Consider the following 20675-nt stretch of genomic DNA (forward strand, 5'->3'; position numbering starts at 1 on the left):
GACAAAGCCCATTTCATTGGCTCCTGTCATTGAGCCGTGCCATCTGAAGGTAGGTACTATCACCATTCCCATTTTATAGATGAGAAAAACAAAGCAGAGAGATGGTAAGTCACTGCCCAAGGTCACACAGAAAGGATGCAGAAGAGCCATGATTCACACTCAGGATCGGGTGCCTCCAAGGCTATGGGTCTTGACCCCTCAGCCATATTGCAACCCCTTAACCTCGCTGAGTCTGTTTCTTCCTTCATAAGATTACCGCAATGAGCAAGTGAGAAAAAAAATAAAATAAAAAGATATGAATGGCACTCTTATGTTAGATTCTTTGGTTAGAAAAGAAAACACAACTGAAAGAGAGCATCAGACATGAGGCACTAATGATCCTAAGCCATCGAGTTGGGTATAAGGAGAACAGAACCTTTCAACTGGAATCATTATCCTAAAAGACTTAGCATCTCCCCCCCAAAAAACAACTAACTAACTCATTTCTTTTCAAAGATGAGCTTGATAGTACAGCTCTAGGATAATCTGTCTTTTGTTTGTAAATCCTGCCACGTGAAGGTAATTGTTTAACACAAGCATGGCTGTTTTCACTGGTGCGTGAAGAGTTAATTTTTTAATTAGATTTAATTTTCTGGAATGATATGCTGGAATGTAAGAATTAAATTGGTTCCAAAGCCCACTTGAGGTTTTTGACAATTGCTTAAGGGGATATAGTTATACTGACAGTAATGACCGAAGATCTATTTTAAAAAAATGAATGCTGCTAAAATAGGAAAAGAATGAGAATTCAGCACTGATTTTCCTTTTGAATTTAGTCCTTTTACACTGCTTTTTTTGGATCTAAAATCAAAGCTGGCTTGTTCCTGTTCTACCTGGTGAAGCAGGAGCTACCGGCCGGCTCTCTGAACGGACTCAGGTGAAGAGCAACGTGAAGTTTGGAAAATTTGACTATTATTCTATGAATAGGTTTGCATCAAAGACATCTCTAGGAGATGCACATCTGGATTACAACGAGTCCATCATGCCAGCCTGAAGGATGGCTCCAAGAACGTTGTGCTCTCTCTCTTGTTCATGACCTCGCGTTGTGTTTTGCATTTCATTTGAACGGTGAAAAGATGCCTTATCATTCAATGTTGAAATACAAATTTTACAACATACAAATGAATGACAATTGAGCTTTGAGATGATTACAATTGGAAACAGTCCATCTGTTTGGCGGAAATCAATTGGGGACAAAGAAAGGATCAGATGCATTTCTTTACTGTTTATAACATTGCTTACAGATTTGAAATCTGGTGAGATTTAAATGCCTGTGATACTCTGGGTACAACTTTGGACCTGGGCAACGAAAATGTCTTCTCACCATCAAATCAAGAACAGGAACTTATCCAGAACTTCAAAGACTCAGAGGATTCTCAATCCTGGAGACTGGAAAAATCCCTGAAAGCACTGAAGCCATTGGTCACCAACTGTGGTGTCACGACACGTTGTAAAGTCCGTGGCATGGAATGTGTGATTAAGGACAAAGAGTGGCAGTGTGAAGTAACATACTTTGCTTCTAGGTTAGGACAAACTCAAGGTCATCTGATATCACTTTAGCCCACCTGCTCCCTGATGCATTTCTTCAAGTGGAAGGAGAGAAAAGGGGGCTCCAGGGAAATGCTCAGTAACGCACAGTCATCTCAGAGATACCTTACCCCAGAGCAAGCCGCTCCTGCCGACGGCCCAATATTCACAGCAACCACAGATTACACAGCGCTTGTGAGCCGTCTGCCACTTGCTATCTGCTGTATCTCCTCGCAAAATATGTTTGGATTCTGCCAAACTCTAGGTAAGCCTCTTCAAACCATTCATCGTGTGGATTGCAGAAAACAAGTTTGAAAACGAAGAGACTAAGAAAGACCATGCAGGGGGCATGTGATATATCGCCTGCGTTCCCAGCACCTCGGATAGGCCTGCCCGCTAAGCGCACGTTGACTGAGTGAATGTCGGCACTGTCCTCGGGGAGGGATTCTTTGCAGCTGGCCATCTGGAAGGGTGGTGTGGAAGAAAAAGGGGGTAAGCAGGCCTTTGATGCTGTCGAAGGGACTTGAGGCTGCCCTTTGGGGGGGAATGCAAGGAAATGAGGGTCTTCTGAGAATTCCTGGAAGTCTGGTATAGGCTGGAGGGTCGGCAATGGTGGAGGAATAGCCCAGTGCGAGTAAGGAGGGAGAGCTTCCCAGTCCAGATGTTCCAAATTCTTCCTATTCCCTCTTATAAAGGGGCGAAGCTAAGCATCAGAGTGGAAGAAATGATCCATGAGTGAAAAAGACGACTGCTTTGGGGATTTTAAAAAATTAAAATATGTGTAAAACACTGGTTCGCAACTAGGGGTGATTTTGCGCCTTACGGGATATTTGTGGCAATGTCTGGAGACAAAGTTGGTTGTCACACCTGGATGGGGGTGCTACTAGCACCAGCGGGTGAAACCCAGGGATGTTGTCACACATCCGACAACGCACAGCACAGCTCTTCCACAAGCACAGCCCAAAATGTGTAGTGCTGAGGTCGAGAAAGCCTGGTGTACAAAACGGACGGGCATGCTGCAGTGCAGAGCGCCCTGGGCGGGGAGTCAGGGGCCCCAGGATTCCGCCCCTGCTGTGTGATCTCGAGAAGGTAATTTCCCTTCCTCTGAGCTCAGATGGTAAGAAAGCTGAACTAAATGGTAGACTGAATCCAGCCCCGACGTTCTACGGTTCTAAGATAAAATTTGGCTTTCATAAGGCTGCGCATTTGGATATAAGAACAGGCCTAGTGAAAGGCGAGCTTTGCTCTGGCCCTTTTCCTCTCTTCTTCCCTCCTTTCCTCCTGCCTTCAATCCCTCCCTTCTTTCCGTCGGGAAATAGTTACTAAACATCTCTATGTGTCAGGCACTGTCGGGGGGGGGGTGCTATGGACTTGTGTCCCCCCCCCCCACACCAAAATCGTATGTTGAAGCCCTAAGGCACATAGGATGGTATTTGGAGATGGGGCCCTCAGGAAGTGAATAGATTTAGATGAGGTCGTGGGATGCGGCCCTCATGATCGGATTAGTGGCTTTATAAGAAGAGGAAGAGAGAGGGGCTCGGTGGGTAGAGTATTCGGCTCTTGATCTCAGGGTTGTAAGTTCAAGCCCCACATTGGGTATAGAGATTACTTACAGATAAAATCTTAAAAAAAAGAAGAAGAAGAGGAGAGAGAGAAAGATTGAGCTCTCTCTGCAGGTGAGGACACGGTGAGAAGGCAACCATCGGCAAGTTAGGAAAAGAGAGCCCTTACCAGGGAACCAAACTGGCTGACATCTTCATCTTGGCCTTCCCAGCTCCAGAACAGTGAAAAATAAATATCTACTACCTAAGCCGCCCTGTCTACGGCATTTTGTTACAGCAGCCTGAGCAGACCAATACAGATGGGTAAAAATGGAAGAGGTCCATGTGGGCGCCTCCTCATTGAGCTTTAGGTCTAGAAGGAGGGAGAGACCGGGACAGATCCAGCCTGCTAGCCTCAGCACAGAGGGCAACTCCTAGTGCTGTAATTCAGCCGGAAAGAACGTAAGTATGTTTCTGCTCTTAAGAGACTGAGCAGAAATGTCAGGAAAAATTGAACAGAAATCCCTCTGAGACAAAGGCACATAATCTAGGAGGCAGGCCAGGGGAACAACCAGAGGTTGATGGGAGGCGCAGGCCCACGCTCGTCACCCAGCCCTGGTCCTCAGCACCTTATTTATGTTGATGTGCAGAGCAGGCCAGGGGCCGGCAGCCTTCACGGTCTCCAGTTCCAGCTTCTTTAGATGGGCGGCGGCTTCGCTGAACAGGGCAGGCGGTCCTGGACTCAGTTCTACAAGCGGCCAGAGGGAATGAATAAGGAAGGGTGGAATGGACAGAGATAGCCATGATAAAAGATGCTTACCAGAGCCTGATCCCCAGCACCCTTCTGTCTGCCTTCTCCCCCACCCTCAACCTTAAACCCCTTGAATATGCACCAGCTGGTAGGCTGCGAGAACAGCTAAGATCAAGGCTTCCAAGCCTAACTCCCCCAAGTATGAGCTGGATGGCCTTGGGCAAGTCACTCTCTCTCTGAGCCTCTGAGCCATTTTAAAATAAAAATAAACGTACTTACCCTGCAGGGTTGCTGTAAAGATTAGGGGAGGTCATTTACATACAAATGCATTATTAATGGGAAAACACATGCAAATTAGCAAGATGAGCAGTTCAGGTTAACAGGCATATGAAGGTGCCCTTGAAAACCATGTTGTTTCTTAAAGCCAAATTCACTGATTTTGATTTCTGTACTATTTTGGATTAGTTTGCCATCACTCCTTCCACTGGCTGGTATTTACCCATTAATACAGTGAAATATTCATTAATTATTAAATATTCATTACATATTAAAGCTTGAGCCAAGTTATCTTTTGCAGTTGAGATTTGGGTAGCTGGAATAAAAAGATAAATGAGGCACAATTCTAGTCCAGTGGGGGAGACAGAGACATGTGCAGATTTTAAAGAGAGAGACTTGTGCAGATATTAAAGGTTACTTAACTGCTATAGAGGCAAAAGGGAAGGCACTCCAGAGCCAGAAAGGCTTGTTAGGAGAAAGTTTCACCAACATTTGAGTTGTTTCCTGAAGAAGTGTGTGGGAGTTCACTAGGGTGAGGAAAAGCATTCCAGGCAGAGGGAACAGCAGTTGCAAAGGATAGCGCTAGGAACACAGCTCAATAATCTGTGAGAGGAGAGTAGTTTCATGTGGCTAGACTGTAGTGAGGTGTTGGGGGAGACTGGAGACTTTGGCAGGGGTCAGGCTGGGAAGGTCTGTGTGTGGCCATGCTCAGAAGTGTGGGCTTTATCTCAGGACAGTGAAACACCACTGAAAGGTCTTAAGGCATTTGGTCAGAGCTCTCTGGTGAGAGGTCTCACTTTGGCAGCTACAAGATGGAGACTGTGTTGGAGGAGGTACTCCCTAGGGGGCTGGTAGAGTTATCCGGATACAGAGAGATGAGACATGGCCTGGAAGGGCAGTGTGGATAGTGATGAGGGGATCGAGTTCTGATTCATCAACACCGTGCGAATGATGAATTTCCATTTCCAACTCAGCCAACCCAGAATTGTTCCCTGTGGTCTACAGCTAAAGGCTCATCAGCTCATCCTTTCACCACTGCACAGACTCATGAAATGTCCGAGCTGGAAGATTCCTTGGCCATCTACTAGACACCCTCTACCCCATTTCATAGATGAGAAAACTGAAGGTCCAAGAGGGAACATGGCTCAAGAGTGAAGACCAGAATCCAAGTGTCTTGACTCCCGCCTCTAGCTTGGTGCTTTTGCACATCACATGTGATAAAGAACCAGCTCTTTCCCCTCTGGTCGGTCATAGATCAATTCTTTGGTAAAACATAACAAAAGGGAATTTCTAGGAAAATGAAATAATAGACATACAAAATCCAAGCCCATTTTTTATTGGTTTTAACGGATATAAAAATCACTCTATCCTACTGCTAAAAATGTATCTAAGTGCCTAACTCTCCATTTCCATACCTTCTCTTGTTGGGATCTGAAACAGGGTACACTGGTCCTCCCTGACATCACCTTGCTCAGAAGAGGGATGTCAGATATGGGACAGAATAGGTTTTCCTGTGATTCGGAAAAGTAGAGATTCTAGCCTCCTGGCTCTCCTCCTCTATTACTTGAGCCAGTGGAAGTAGGAACTGCTAAGGAGTGAGGTAGAGAGAGAATTGCTACGTTGGAATTAAATAGGAGTTTACTGCTAAACCATAATCCCTCAACTGAAATCCACGGGGCTCTTGTCTGCTCTTGCCCCAACCTGGCAACCCAGCAGTGACTTTACCGCCTTTCCATGCTGCACTGAAAAGGTCTGTCTTAAGGATCTAGGGAAGCCGTCCACACCCTGCAGCACCCCTCCCTCTCACCCTGCCCTCTCCAACCCTACTTACTTGTAAGGGATTTACTGCTGGAGTTTGGAGACCTCGAAGGCCCCTCCTTGTTCTCCAGAGTCAGCGAGAGGCCATAGTTTGTGTGGTGCTGGTGCTGGTGCTGGTGCTGGTGCTGGTGGTGGTGGTGGTGGTGCCTGGCTGAGGCTCGGGTAGTGCCCCCGTTCTCCTCGATGCCGAAAGGCAGCCGGTCCGAGCTGCTGAGCCCTGGGGAAGGGAGCGGGTAGCTGTGGAGGGTGTCAAAGTCAGGATTTAGAAAAGTCAAGTGTCTTGATATTTCTGTGTGTACTTTAAAAGATGTTCTCTGACCAATAAAAACCAAGAGAAATGGGTTTCACAAACAGATCCGTGGGGTTATTGCAAAACAGGACACAATGGCAACATTGCGCTTTAGAGAAAAAGTAGAAAGTGGAAATTTCTATGTATCAGAGATCTGAAACCCTGAGGAATTCTTACTCTGAAGTTAAATAACTTCTGTTCAAGAAAAGACATCCCTTAAATGGGAGGAGGAAATAAAAAGCAATACTAGCAAATAATTTGCTAGTCCATCCCATGACAAGATTGTGACACAGAGAGACGTCTTGGAGTCACTTTCTCTTCCTCTCAATCGCCCACCACATAGGAGACACCTGCTAAGGGTACCGCTATGACACCTTTAACTCCAATTGTTCTCTCCATTTTTATGAAAATTGCCCTTTTGGAAGCCCATGTCATCTCCCGTTTAGATGCCTAACTGCTCTTTCTGCCTCCACTCTCTCCTTCAGCCCACTGCTCGAAGAGCAGCAGCTGGGATGCTGTTCCCGTCCACACTGGCCGCCTCCTAGAGACTTCGCTTCACTCAGGATGGTCTTGCATTGTGTACATGTATGTAAGGATGTGAAATAAGGTATGACTTCAGCTTCTGGGGGGTCACAGCCCAGCCCCCCCACTCCAAGATGGAACATAACCAAGGGTATCGAGCTTCCCAGTGCAGCCAGTAATGGAGGCAACAAAAAGTGCACTCAGTTGAAGTTGAAACGCCTGGGTTCTAGTCTTAGTTCTGCCCCATCCTTGTGCAGGAACCTTGAACAGTTGCTCTGGGTTTCAGTTTCCTTCTCTGCAACATGAGCTGGATCAGGTGATTCTGGGTACATTTCCAGGTCTGAAAATTCATCCTTTCTCCCAACTATTTATCTAGTACTTGCTCTCTCCCAGGTAGTGTACTAGCTATTTTACACAAAACATCCCATTTTAGAGATGCAGAGACCTTAGCTAGGTACATTGTAGGTACTCCGTACATTTTTGATGAAAGGAAGGAAGAGAAGGCAGGAGGGAAGGAAGGAGGAAGGACTGACGAAGCTGTGAATCTGGGATTTGACAACAAAGTCTGCTGACATTATTTTCCTGTCTCTCATATATGTTGAAATCAATATCGGTCCTAAGGAGGCACAGAGACTGGGGTCTCAGAAGAGAGAAAATTCCTTTCAGCCTGGGAGGACTGCAGGGGCTGCCCAACTTAGGACCCATCTTGAATTACTCTGATGGAGAGAATGAACACCTAAGGGGAAAGATGTCCTATAGCAGAGATCTGGTGTACATTACGGCTGGAGGTGGAGTTGGAAAGCTTTGAGTAAGACCTTCTGGGGAATGGCAAATAGTCACCATCTCCTATGCCAGCTCCAAGTGGTTCTCACCTTTTGCTTGGAAAGCAAGATTGAGAAGGATTCTGAGGTGGTGCCCAGCTCAGGAGGAAAGAGTGCTGTGATTGATTAGTGATGTCTGCCACGGACTTGGAATAGAGCACTGGTATCATGTACTCATCTTTCCAAGTTTAAAAGTGTGTGATTTTTTACTTCAAGGAAACCCAGAGTAAAAAGCCAAACAGGGAAATAAATATATATGCAGGGAGTAAAAAATTGCATTTAATAACATGTCAAATAAAATATGCATATGATTTCCCTTTCACAGCTACTTATGGGGAAGACTGAGCAAGACAAATGGGAAGAGAAATAGATGAGGGTCAGAGAAGCTGCCCGAATCTTGTCAGGGTAAGGGTCTCAAAGGTTTCTAAGCAGGAGTGTGAGGACCTGGGAGCTCCCTCAGTTCATTTACGTGAGGGACCACCATCCCGGAGATCCTAATTCATGGAGTTTTGTAGGGCTGTGGGTCTGTCAAGGAAACCACTGCCCATGGCCTCACCGTCTCTTCCCTGCAGAACTCCAGGAGGGGCCGTTCGTATTGATTACAACGTAAATGGCACCCACCAGAGTTGTGCATCTGTCCTCTTTCCAGGGACCGCGGAGAAAGTCAAGCCCACCCAGAGGGCCCGGCAGCACTCCGCAGCCCCAGAGGCCTGGGACCACTGGTTAAAGTTCAGGAAATGAGACCAGCTCTGTGCTCATGGTCAACAGAGACAGAGGTTCATGAGGCTTCTGGCATTCTGGAAAGAAGGTCACAAGTCCTGGTTTTCAGAGGGTGATGGAGGAGGGCTATGTAGGCGTCAGCCTCTGCTTCCATGGGCCAGCAGCTGAGAAGAAATCTGCTGCAGAAGAAGAGGGCTGCCTGTGTGCTCAGCACTGTGCTAGGTACTTCAGAGTCTAACTTTTGCAGTTACCCTGCAAGGAAGCTGCTGATGCCTTGTGTTACATGAGGGCTTAATGAAGGTGAGTAACGTGCCCTGTTGTAAATGTGAGAAATCAAATCAGATCTAATTTCTTCTCTTCCCTTTTTTCAGGGAAAGCCCCCACTCCCATTCTACTTCCAATTCTAGAAAAGTTAGTGCTCTATTAAGGGGGCTATGTCATACAGGACTTTTTTGGCTATATTAGGGGTGGGCATATAGCTCTGCAGACTGGGGAGGGTCGGGACGTCCCTGCCTAATCTCACCAGAGCCTCTCCCCTCCGTGACCCTGGGACCCCAGCATGCTCAATCAAAATGTGTTGCATACTGAATGATGGGATAATTATTTAAGATGTTATAATAATATCAATAACATATTCATTATTATGATATTATAATAATTAATATAGTAGTATTAATGATATTGCTATACCATTATTTGCTAAATATAATTAGTATAATAATGGTATAATTATTCAGAATAATCCTCCAGAATCCACTGCCAGAACTGTGACCAGGGCAGGGCAGGAACTGGGGAGGGTCTTGAGCTGGAACACAGAACTCACAGGGCTTTCTTTCAAAAATAAGGCCAGGAATGATGACGGTGCTCTCAGAAGCCAACTGTACCATACGCCCTACAGCTCAGCTAAGTTCTGGGTGACATGGGCTTCTGGGGGCAGCTCTGGGGATCCAATCCTGGATAAGAAATCACAGAATTGCAGAAAAGGAGGTCCTCCATTTGGTGGTTTTATACCCCAGACAAATATTAATATCACTAGGGGAACTCTCACACACTGCTGGTGGGAATGGAAAATGGTACAGCTGCTTTGGGAAAACACCTGGCAGTTCCTCAAAAAAGTTAAACATAGAGTTACCATATGACCCAGCAATTCCACTCCTAGGTAGATACCCAAGAAAAATGAAAACATGTCCATGCAAAAACCTGTCCAAGAATATTCATAGCAGCGTTAATTATAATGGCCAAAAGGTAGAAACAACCCAAATGTCCATCGACTGATGAATGGATAAGTAAAATGTGAAATATTATTCAGCCTTACAGTGAAATATTATTCAGCCATGAACTGGGATGAAATATTAACCCATGCTAGGACATAAAGGAACCTTGAAAAACATCATGCTGAAAGAAGTCAGACACAAAAGGCCACATGTTGCATGATTCCATCTACATGAAATGTTCAGAATAGGCACAACCATAGAGACAGAAAGCACATTACTGATTACCTAGGGCAGGGGAGGATGGGGGAAACAGCAAGTGACTGCTAATGATACAGGGTCTCTTGGCGGGGGCAGAAAGGTTCTAAAATTAGATTGTAGTGATGCTTGTACAACTTTGTGAAAATGCTAAAAACCATTGAACTGTACAATTTAAATTGGTGAATTGTATGATACTAACTTCTATCTTTATAAAATTGATTTTAAAAAATCACCAGGGAAGTTTTGAAAAATATCCATGTCTAGCCCCTACCACAGACCAACGACATCATCATCGATCTGTAGGTCCAACGGGCAGCCAGGGCTGAGCGCCACTGCCCTAGTCCAACTTCTTCATTTTGCAGATGGGGAAGCGGGGCTCACCGGGGGAATGAGGTGACCGGGTCATACCGTGGGTAACTGGCTGAGCCTGGGACACAATCCAGGACTCCTGCCTCTCTGCTTGCTGCCCATCTGCTGCATCTTCCCATCTGTCTTGGCTTCTATTTCAGGCAGCAAATGCACTCATCGGGAAAATCCTAAGACCTCCTTAGAACCTCGCTGCCTGAGACATCCTTGTGTACACATCTTGCCTTCCCAATGACCCAGTGAGCTCTGCAGGAACAGAGACGGTGATGTCACGTGTTTTCATACCCTCCACTGTGCTCAGCACACAGCAGGTGTTCAACTCATACCGGTCAGATTGAAAATAAAATTAGATATCAATACACTCGATATATATTTAAGTGCCAACTCCTGTGCCTGGCGTGGTGGCAGGCATGAGAGTGAAAAGACAAGTGAGAGGTTGTCCTTGCCCTCAAGGAGCTCACTGAGGAATAACAAGTCCAAGGCAGTGTGACAGGTGCTTTGATAAGGGTTAAGGGAGGAAGAAGAGCCTGGGGAAGAGCCAACAGGGAAGAAGAGCTGATGTGCATTTTGTAAGGGGAAGTTCTCACTTTTTTTCTGAAATGAAGAGCCAGTTGTCCCAACATCACCAAAGGAGTAATTCATCCTTGTCCCGCTAACTTGAAATGCCATCTTCTGCATGTGCCAGTCGCTTTTCCGAGAGCTCTCAGATCCCTGCTCTGCCCCAACCTGCTGTGTTTCCAAGGAAAAACATTTCTCAGGCTCCCTGCCCTCTGGCTTTTATGTAGGCTTGGCCAGTGGGAGGCACTGGCAGAGGCTGGAAGGTGGGAAAAGGAGATAAGTCAAGGTGTTTCTTCCCATCTCTTTCTGCCTTAGGTGATGTTTTCAGCAGTAGCTCTGAGTTCCCTGTGGCCCTGCTCCTGGGCGCTGGGAGCGCTGCCACCTCCCTTTGTCCCTCTGTCCCGCCAGCTCTAGTTCTAGTGTAGCTAATCTCTGGGTTGCCTCACGGTCCAGTTTAGCTTCCTAGCCCTTCACCCCTTGTGTAACCAACTCCCTGTATGAAATTCCCTCTGTAAGAAATGTCTCGTGCAGTTTCGGTTTTCCTGACTGCCCGTGACCGATACACCGTATCCACCACGGATTCTAGGTAGTTTTCCCATAAACACCTTTGCCATACACATCTCCGCTGTGAGAATTTCCACCCCATTTTCACTGCATATCTAATGGGCTGTAAGAGAATTCTGCTGTAAAATAGAACACAACTGGCTGACAGGTGGGTTTCATTTCTCTATTGGCAAAGTTCGCATCTTTCTATCATACAAATCCTAGCTAGCCCTCAAAATGGTCTATGCCGTTATGAGTAGATGTGGTGGTCTTAAATTCATGGATGGTAACTACATATATCAACTTGATAGAAAATACGGTGTTAAAACTTACTGGAAGTGTGAAAAAAGACAGTATAAAGCCAGACCGCACGTGTATTTTCTATTCTAGAAAATAACACATCAGTTGCAATGTTATTAACAAAGCTCAGTTACAAATGCATTACAGGCTTAGCATTTCTTCCACTTTTCCCATAGAACTTTGGAGCATCCAGCAGCCGTCATGCAACAATATGCCAAGAACAAAACAACGGTGTAGAAGACTTTTAGGAGGGGCGCCTGGGTGGCACAGCGGTTAAGCGTCTGCCTTCGGCTCAGGACGTTATGGGATCGAGCCCCACATCAGGCTCCTCCGCTATGAGCCTGCTTCTTCCTCTCCCACTCCCCCTGCTTGTGTTCCCTCTCTCGCTGGCTGTCTCTATCTGTCAAATAAATAAATAAAATCTTAAAAAAAAAGAAGACTTTTAGGAAACAATACAAAGCTCAGCCGTAAACACGTACCCTAGCACTTGGAAACTGAAAGCTCTGTCAATGAAGGAAGAAATCTTAGGGACAAAAGTAAAACTGCAATGCCGAATGAGGAGACCAATCCGTAAGCCAAAAACAAACAAACAAACATATATATAATACTATGAACAGAAGACTTGGAAGACAAGCGCTTAAGTACAACCTACAAAATAAAATCAGTTATTTGTGCAGGTTGCTATGATTCTATGCTACACATTTTTGATGATTCAAATATTTTATATTTGGCAGTAAAGTCTTTTAAATTTTGTTATTCAGTTTTTTTTTGTTATTCAATTTTTCATGTTTCACTATGTCTTTAAATGAATGTCCCTCTTTTATTTATCACGATTTTATATTTTAGGGCAAAATTGCCTTACAGCCAAGTTGTTACGCAGAGAAAATGTTTGCAGCGAAAGTGCTTGTGTCAGAGATGCGTACGGTGAAAATACTGGACATGTATTTATGTCTGTTTCTGGATTTTTCCTATTTTTGTTGATCTATTTATCTATTACTCAACCAGCACCAGATTGTCTTAATTACTTTTGTTTTAATATATATATTTTAAATATCTGACCGGACAAATCCTGTTCCCGTTGCCACATCATTGCTCTTCTGTTTTCTTTTTGACTATTGTTATGCACTTACTCCTTCAGATTATTTTACAACTCAAGTTACTACCAAAAAAATCCCACTGGAATTCTGATTTGGAGCATTAAATATTATGGATCTGGGAGAATTTATTCATAAGGAATGGGAAAATTTTCATCACTTATTCAGATCTTTTTAAATGTCCTTCAGTTAGAATTTTTGACTTTTCCACAAAGATAAGCAACATATTATTAATTTAATTCCTCGGTGTATTTCAGTTTTGTCACAATTGAAAATAAGATTTCATTTATTATTACATTTCCTCTAATTTTATACTACTAGATATGCAAAATTACTGACTTTAGGATATTTCTGCTTCTGGCCACTTTGCTAAACTGTCTTATTAACTATAATTCATTTGTATTTTAGATAATCACGTAAATTTTGTTTCTTCTTTTCTGGCATTTATTGCTTATTTTGTTTTCTTGGCTTATTGCATTGGTAAGGTCCCAAGGATGATGTTGAATATTAACAGTCATTCTTATTTCTTAAGTGTGTAAATTATCTAGTGTTTCAATATTAAAGTTTGGTTTCTGACACATTCAACTTAACCAGGTTAGAGACAGCCCTTTTACTCTCAGCCTACTAAGAATCTTGAAACATTCGCACCACTTACTCTGAGTGAATCCTTGCTATTCCTAAGTGAACACTACTTCCTTAACTAAGTGCTTAAAAAAATCTTTCTTGGTATCACCCTCAAGCTTATCAGTCCAGTTTTTAAAATTCATTTTTCAAGAAACTGTATGACATTTCCCTGTCTATTCTGCCATTTCCCCGAGACTCCATAGTTTTTCAAAGCAGAGTGATGCTAACTCAGCAATGACATATACTAATTCTCTCAGTATTCCCCATGGCCATTTTTCTAAGCCTGAAGGCTTAAACTAATTGCAAAAGAGCGAAGTATTTCCCGACTATTCTCTCATCTTGGACATCAGTTTCCTTCTCTTTGTTCTTTTCACCCTCGGCAGTTAGTATTTTTTGCCTGGTTTCCTTATTGTAAAGGAGAAAAGCAAAACGGAAGTTTAGTGTTTCTTCTGTCCTGTTAATCTCATATACATCCTCAGGAATGGCTATCACAGATTACTTAAAAACAAAATCTTAAGAAAAAGAAGAATGGCTGTCATTAAATTGTTCATCTTTTTGTTCCAACTAAACCATACATCTACGAAACTTTAAAAGCCCTTTTTAAAAAAAGGTCTATACCCCTTCATTTTTTATATGATCCTTCTATTTAAAATACTGTTTTAAATTGTGGGTCCCTAAAAGCCTTTCTCTTTCAGATGATCTACGATATATTCATAGTCCATCTGAAAGATATTCCCTTTTAGACCCATCTTCTCTTTGACATGAAGGATTAAACCCTGAGCTCCACTCATTTTGTATTAACAATTTCAAGACATAAGAGTCATTTTTTCCGCCAAGGATCTTGCCACTTACACATTTCCAACCTAGTCTTCTTTGCTGACCAGAATTAATAGTAGTAATACTGGCAGTGTTTCTTCTACCTTCCAAACAACTATGTAATCAGGAAGGAAGGCCAAGAAATCAACAGATGTTCTGCTTTTAATGAAATGCCAATGTCTGGATGGCCAAGAAATCCCCCGTAGGTATTGTGCCAGCTTAAAGTCACTCCTAGGAAAACAGAGTGAGTATCCTCTCTATCCAAAGTCCTCTGGCTTCCTGTCTAAATTGCTCACTGCACTTACTGTGTGCTGCCTGGACCCAGGCTTACTCTTTTATCTGTTCCTGACACCTGTCTTAACTCCACAGCAGGGGTCTCAGAGGCAGGACCAGCTTTATGTAGCCTACACAGCACCCAAGCTCTCTGAACACTCTAGAGGAGCCTGGTTGGGGCAAACTGGCTCGGCTCCTGTGTCACTTTTAGCCTAAGTGGGGACAATTCCACATTCCTAATCAGAGCTAAAGCATCAGGGAGATATCGACAAATATCTCAGAAGAGCTTCCCAACGAATGGACTTTGGATGGGGTTGCAGCTCAAACTGTCTTATCTGCTTACCCCAGTGTGCTAGACAAACATGTCATTTTCTCTGTGTGCCAAGGACAAGAAAAAGTTTCCACTAGTCCACACCCTGTCCATTAGCTTGAACTGCGGCTCTCCGATTGGGACTCTTAGCAGAATCTCCTCAATTACCATGTTTTTACAGCAGATGGTGTCAGCCAGAATCATACTTCCTGGCTGAACACTGGTGCATTAATCATGCTCTCTAAATACTCACGGAGGAAAAAACTCAAAAGCTAACATTTTTGGTTGCCCAGCACCGTGCCATCAATTAACTTTTTTAATCCTCTAACAACCATTTGAAGAAGGGACAATTATTATTATCCTTATTTGACAGGTAAGGAAATGGTAACAGAGAGACTACTTAACTTTCTTAAAGTCACACCGCTAGTAAACGGCAGAGCTGAGATTTGAACCCAGGCAACGTGACTCGAGCCCAGTGCTTTCTTAAGTGCTGAGAGACTGCCTTGCCTGGTGGATGAAAGGAGCATTACAACGACATTAGAAGAACACTGGTGGGCACTTATCTTTGGTTTTGCTACCGCTTAGCTATGTGACCTCAGGTAACTCATTTCACTTATCTGGGCCCCAGACACTGCATTTTTGGACAAACATTTATTACATATTTATATGCCAGGAACTACAGCTCAATGAAATAATTTGATCTGTGCCATGTCCGACCGAGAGATGAAAGAAGGTGCATTTACTCATCATGGTTTCCAGGATACCTGTCACTTCCTTCAATGTTAATTCCGTAGAGACTGAACAGAGTGGGTCATTAGACTAACATATTGCTACAAGTTCTTATTAAATTCAGTGCAAGCAAGCATACTATTTGGCCGTAAGTAGAGAGTATATTTGAAAAACTACACCTTTTTCATAATGGGTTTGAGAAGAAAATTGTTATCAACATCTTAGAAATGTGACACATTATGAATGTTAGGTCTGCTAATTAGGGATGATTTCTTACAGTAACTTAGTGGTTTTATTTTTTAAAAAAGTGACTAGAGAGAAAAGATGAAATGGCCTCATTTTCCTCTTGTCTGAAAAGGTCAAAATTATATTTTTTGGCATGGTTTAGATTCCTTTATATAGACTAACTGGCAGACGGAAATTTTCTCAACTTGTATTTCTTTCAAGCCAACTTCCAAGCAATCAACCTGGAACTAATTCCAGTGTTAGCACAGGTAATGTCTGAGTCCATAAGATCGGTAGCTGTTGTTCTGATTAGTTTATTAACCGTCTACAGCCAAAGGCAGCGTCTTCTTCGACATCAATTCCCAGTGCCTATTATAGTACTTGGCACAGCATAGAAACACAGTAAATATTTGTTGAATAAATGTTGTAGAGCATGAAATTGTAATTCTCCGTAGGTAATTTATCAAGTGTTTATTCATAAAAGCTTTACTTTGGTCGGAAGCTCCTCAGTGGTTCCTAACATTAAACAGCCTTGGTAAAATTGTAAAATATGCCACGTCTTAAGGAGCCACGAGAGCCTTTCCAGGTTTCTTGGTGGCTGCGTCTCTGTCCTGTGAGATAGAGTAGGATATGTGTCCCTGTCTTTGAGTCTGGAATTTTCCTTTGGTGAAACTGGTATCAAATGGTTTCAGTAAATGGCTGTAAGTGGGTTAGGAGGCTTTGACAAACTTCCTGCTAGAAAATTCATTTTAACCTAATGTGATTCTTACTAAGTTTATAATATCTGATTGCTTGAGGCATGGAGAAGCTGTGAGGAAGGGTTTTAGAAACTATGTGGTGAAATCTAGGATTTTAGCAATTCCGGATCAATTTCAGGATCTGAGCCCAAAGAATAAATATTTCATGAGTTCATTTTTGCAGAGGCTCATGACTAAGAGTTTATTCAATCTCTCCTGCCTTAAAAAAAATACTGACACAAATATAGTTGTTTTCTTTTACAGCATTCACTTGTAATGAATCTAACAGTGCTTTCCCTTCTTGGTTTCTTAGGGACTTTTTTGGTCTCTCATTTCTGCATTCCAGTGCCCACTTTTTGCTTTAAATGAAGATTTTTTTTTTTCAGGTGGATAATGGCATTAACAGACTCGCCCCTAGCCACTGCTTTAAATGCCTCCCCAAACAGTATCATATGGGAGCCCTCAAGGAGCAGCAAGACAAAATCATTGCCACGAACGTGCAGCTATTAGCTGTACAGAATAACGTCTAAGGAGCCAGTCTTTGCACAGTGAAAGAGCTATGGCAGACTTGGGCATGAGCTGAGCGTAATTTTTCCACTCTGCAGACACCATCCAACTCGCCAGAATGAATGAAATTAAACTATTATTCACTCCAGAATGAAGCTCAAGCCAGACGAAGAAAATGCATGCTCTGGTGAGGGCAGGGTTTAGACATTCTGATTGCACAAGATACTAGTGTGGGAAGGAGCTGGAGCTGAACACTGGTATGTGTTCCTGCGGTGATACAGATGAGGATTCATCTATTTTGGTTTTGGGGTTTTAAAATTCCCTCAAGTGATCCTTTCTCTGTTGCACAATTCTTGCAGGTTTTCCAGAAGCTTCTCTCGTAAACATCCTTAGTTAGCTTCTGAAGCTATACACTGGACCTAATTTTAAGGGCCCGTTTAATTGCCTTGAAAATAGATACAGCATCCATTATTCAGCCGCGGAACAGCGCCGGTGCAGCCGTTAGCATAGCAACACCTCTTGCTTTGGAGGTTTCCGCTGCAGAAAGTGAACGTGTGAGCCATTCACAATCCAGGAGGGGATGATTAGGTAGGTTCTGTGGCTTTCTTACAACACGAGCCTACGGGGATGTTCCTCTAATTATTCTAACCCTGTTTAGCGGACTGCCCGGACAGCAGCAGTTTTGGTGTTTTAAATTCTGCAGCCTTTCCTCCAATAAAACTGCTGGCAAGTCTTGGGATACAGTGGGATTTCAGACCTAATAAATTAGGACTTTAATTGCGACGAAAAGGAAATCCTTGCTTCCCTGGTCAATGCACCAGGGAAATTCACCATGTCTGAGTGGGTATTTAAGAAGTTGGAGTGGAAAGTTCTCCCCAAACTCCCAAACAGGAAAGCAAAGATGGGTGTTAGAAATCAAATCCTTTACCCTGGCTATTTTTATGCTGTCCGTATTCTTTCTTCTGATCTCCAGGGCATCGTATCATGCTGCTTGTTACCTGAGCTTCTGGAAATCTGCTTTCAAAAAATGTCTGGTAAATATCAACTCTTCTCAGCCTTCCCTTTCTCCGCTACTAAAAAGCCTATGATGACATGATTAATTTTGTCATGATTAATGTCATGATTAATTTTACTTCATCAGCCTTGTCTTTATTAAAAAGCACCACGTAAGAGCACAGGTTCCAGACGGTTCAGAGAAAACAAGTAACAAATGGCGTTCAAAAAGATGAAAAGGTATGCAACCTTGCTTCTTGAGAAATACAATTAAAATGGAAATTCTTATTTTTACCCATCAGACTAACAAAGGTTTAAAAGACTTCGTTAAGGCTAGGAGCTTGCCCCCTGTGGGATCGGAGGCCCTGTCAAATCGCCGGTGGGGTGGGGGGCCCAGGGGAGAAAGTGTAATCAGAGTATCTAGAGTGAAATTTCTTTAGGCAAAGTCCAAATTAAACATGCACATACCTTTTTAGCCAGTGCCCCTATTCCCAGGGAGTTTACCTACAGATGGATTTATTCAAGTGCATAAATGGAACGTACAAGGATAGCAGAAAAATTGTAATTTTAGAGATTTGGGGCAGCCTAAATGACCATCAATCCTGATTGGTTAAATACAGACACGTGTTTGCTTTTACGTGGAATAGCTCTAGATTGACACGATGAAACACCAACAACGTTTGCATCTGGGGAGAACTATGGAACTAGGGAATAAGAAGGTGGAAAGGAAAAGTCACTTTTAGATATTTTTACCTGAATTTTTACCACTGTATTACCTACTAAAATAAGTGAAAAAGCACAGCAGTTCCCTTTATTACTGACTTTCTATTTAGTCTCCTGACTGTTAAAAGTCTCCACTGTTTTGTGGAAGATGAAACCCTAAGTTAGACAAGTTGGGAACGGAGCGGATGCTGTTTCAATTCTCCCAACTTCTGGGTCCCCATTGTACCAGCAGAATGAATTCTCAGCGGTCTCAGCAATTGCTTCTTCCACCTGTTTTGCCGTCTGCAGATGGGAAAGCATTGTCTACATTCCGCCTGGACGGTTAGTTTCTAGTATTCTCAGACAAAAATATCATCTTCATTTCTTTTTATCCCATCTCAAAAGATCCCCACGGCGTTTCTGCTCTTAGCTTGTTAGAGTTTCAGAGATGTGTCTTTATGTTTTGCGGTAACCCTCTCCCATTTGATCTTTCCCTTGGAGCCAAGCACCCCTTTCCATTGCTAAACTTAGACCACACATCTCAAGCCAGCAACCTTTAACACAGACCATTCCTTGAGTGCAACTTTGAATTTCTTTGACCCGTCTCCAACCGCATGGACTGCTAAGGCCTCACATCTCAAAACCCACCAAAAACTACTACTGGCCAGCATCAAACATGGTGCAAAGCACCTTCCATACACATTGTCCTTTAATTCCATGTGGGGATGAGGAAAAGGAGGCACAGAGAAGAAGCAAAGGTCACATGACTGGTGAGTGGCAAAGTTGGGATTCAACGCGTGCAAGACTCCAGAGGATTCCCATTTCACCTTGTGGGAGAACTGCAGGGCTCTTGCCCCCAGCAAAGTCACCATTCCACACCGGACCTGCAGTCTGCCTCTCATCAGCGGGCAACAGCCTGCCATTTTACTTCTGCAGGCTTCTGCTACTTCCCCACGATGGGTTCTAATCTTGCCGTGGGTCCTTATGCTGGTGTGTCTAGTCCATCTTCTTCTCCAGTGGATACAGTTCTCCAGCCCCTTGCTTCAGAGCAGAACAACGGCAGATTCGGTCTGACTTGGGGGAGGGGAGCTCGTGATGAAATTAAAGCCATATAAAGAAACCCTAGCATTTTCGCGGTCTTCTGCTTCACTAGGAACCTAAGCAAGTGCAACACTATGCTGAGTAGACCTGTCTAGATACTTCTTATGAGTCTCTGCTTACTTTTTGATATCATGCCTACTTTAAAAAAAAAAAAAGAGTTCGCCTCTAAATGAATTAAAATTGAACAATAAAACACGGGCAAGCCAGCTAGGAAGCTGTGCTTTTCCACGGGGAGGTCGTATACTTGTCTGTCGCGGACTCACCTGGAGACTTCGAATGAAGGTTCCTTACGTCTCACCACCAACCACTTCAATACAGCCTAGCAATTTCCATTTTTAATAAGCTGTCCAAGCCATTCTTTGGCTAATTTTGGGGAAGTTGGCCAATTTGCAGAATTATTTAAGACTTCTTTTGCTGAGGCGCAGCTGAATGTCAACTTCACATTCGTTTCACCCTTTAGATACCCCTGGGGCCTCTTAAAAATGTGCTACTTTTCATGTGCAAAGGGACTCTTTCCTTAATAGCAGTCCGCGGTTTCCCTCTCTCCGCCCCATGCCTTGCCTGGGCATTTGTGGGTTGCCTCCCGGAGGGAAATGGCAGAGGCGAATCATCCCTAAGCCTATTTACGGTATTTACCTGGTCCTTTTGGAAGATTCAGTACAGTCAGGGAATTGACTTAGAGCCCAGTTTGGGAAATATCGATCCAAAGGATCAATATGGCGGCTCAGGGAGTTCTTTGATGAGCTCGGATCTTAAAGGACTAGTTAAAAGCTGGAAAGTCAAGGGCAACAAAAGGGAGCTATTATTAGTTGTGTTCAGACCCGGACCCAGGAGGCTGGAGTCACTGACCTGGAAGGATGGTGCCGTATTAACGGGCAAGAAAAAAAAGAAAGCAGCACTCCCACACTGTCCTTATTCCTTCATCTTTGCTGTTAAGGAGAACCATTTTCAGTGGAAATGGTAGACCAAGGAATGAAAAAGGCAAGAGGTTTTTGAAGGCCAAGATAATCGCCTGGCACAA

General features: G+C 43.6%; 1 protein-coding gene across 1 annotated transcript in view; it reads right to left on the bottom strand.

Annotated features, from left to right (window-relative positions):
• The window catches only part of EPB41L4B (erythrocyte membrane protein band 4.1 like 4B), a 126298-nt gene that overhangs the window by 28869 nt on the left and 76754 nt on the right, over positions 1 to 20675 (bottom strand). The window contains 2 exon segments of the mRNA XM_040631688.1: positions 3737 to 3855; positions 5966 to 6189. Of these exon segments, the coding sequence (XP_040487622.1) occupies positions 3737 to 3855; positions 5966 to 6189 (343 nt within the window).

This window comes from Ursus maritimus, unplaced genomic scaffold (assembly GCF_017311325.1).
Source record: "Ursus maritimus isolate PB19 unplaced genomic scaffold, ASM1731132v1 scaffold_17, whole genome shotgun sequence".
NCBI lineage: Eukaryota > Metazoa > Chordata > Mammalia > Carnivora > Ursidae > Ursus > Ursus maritimus.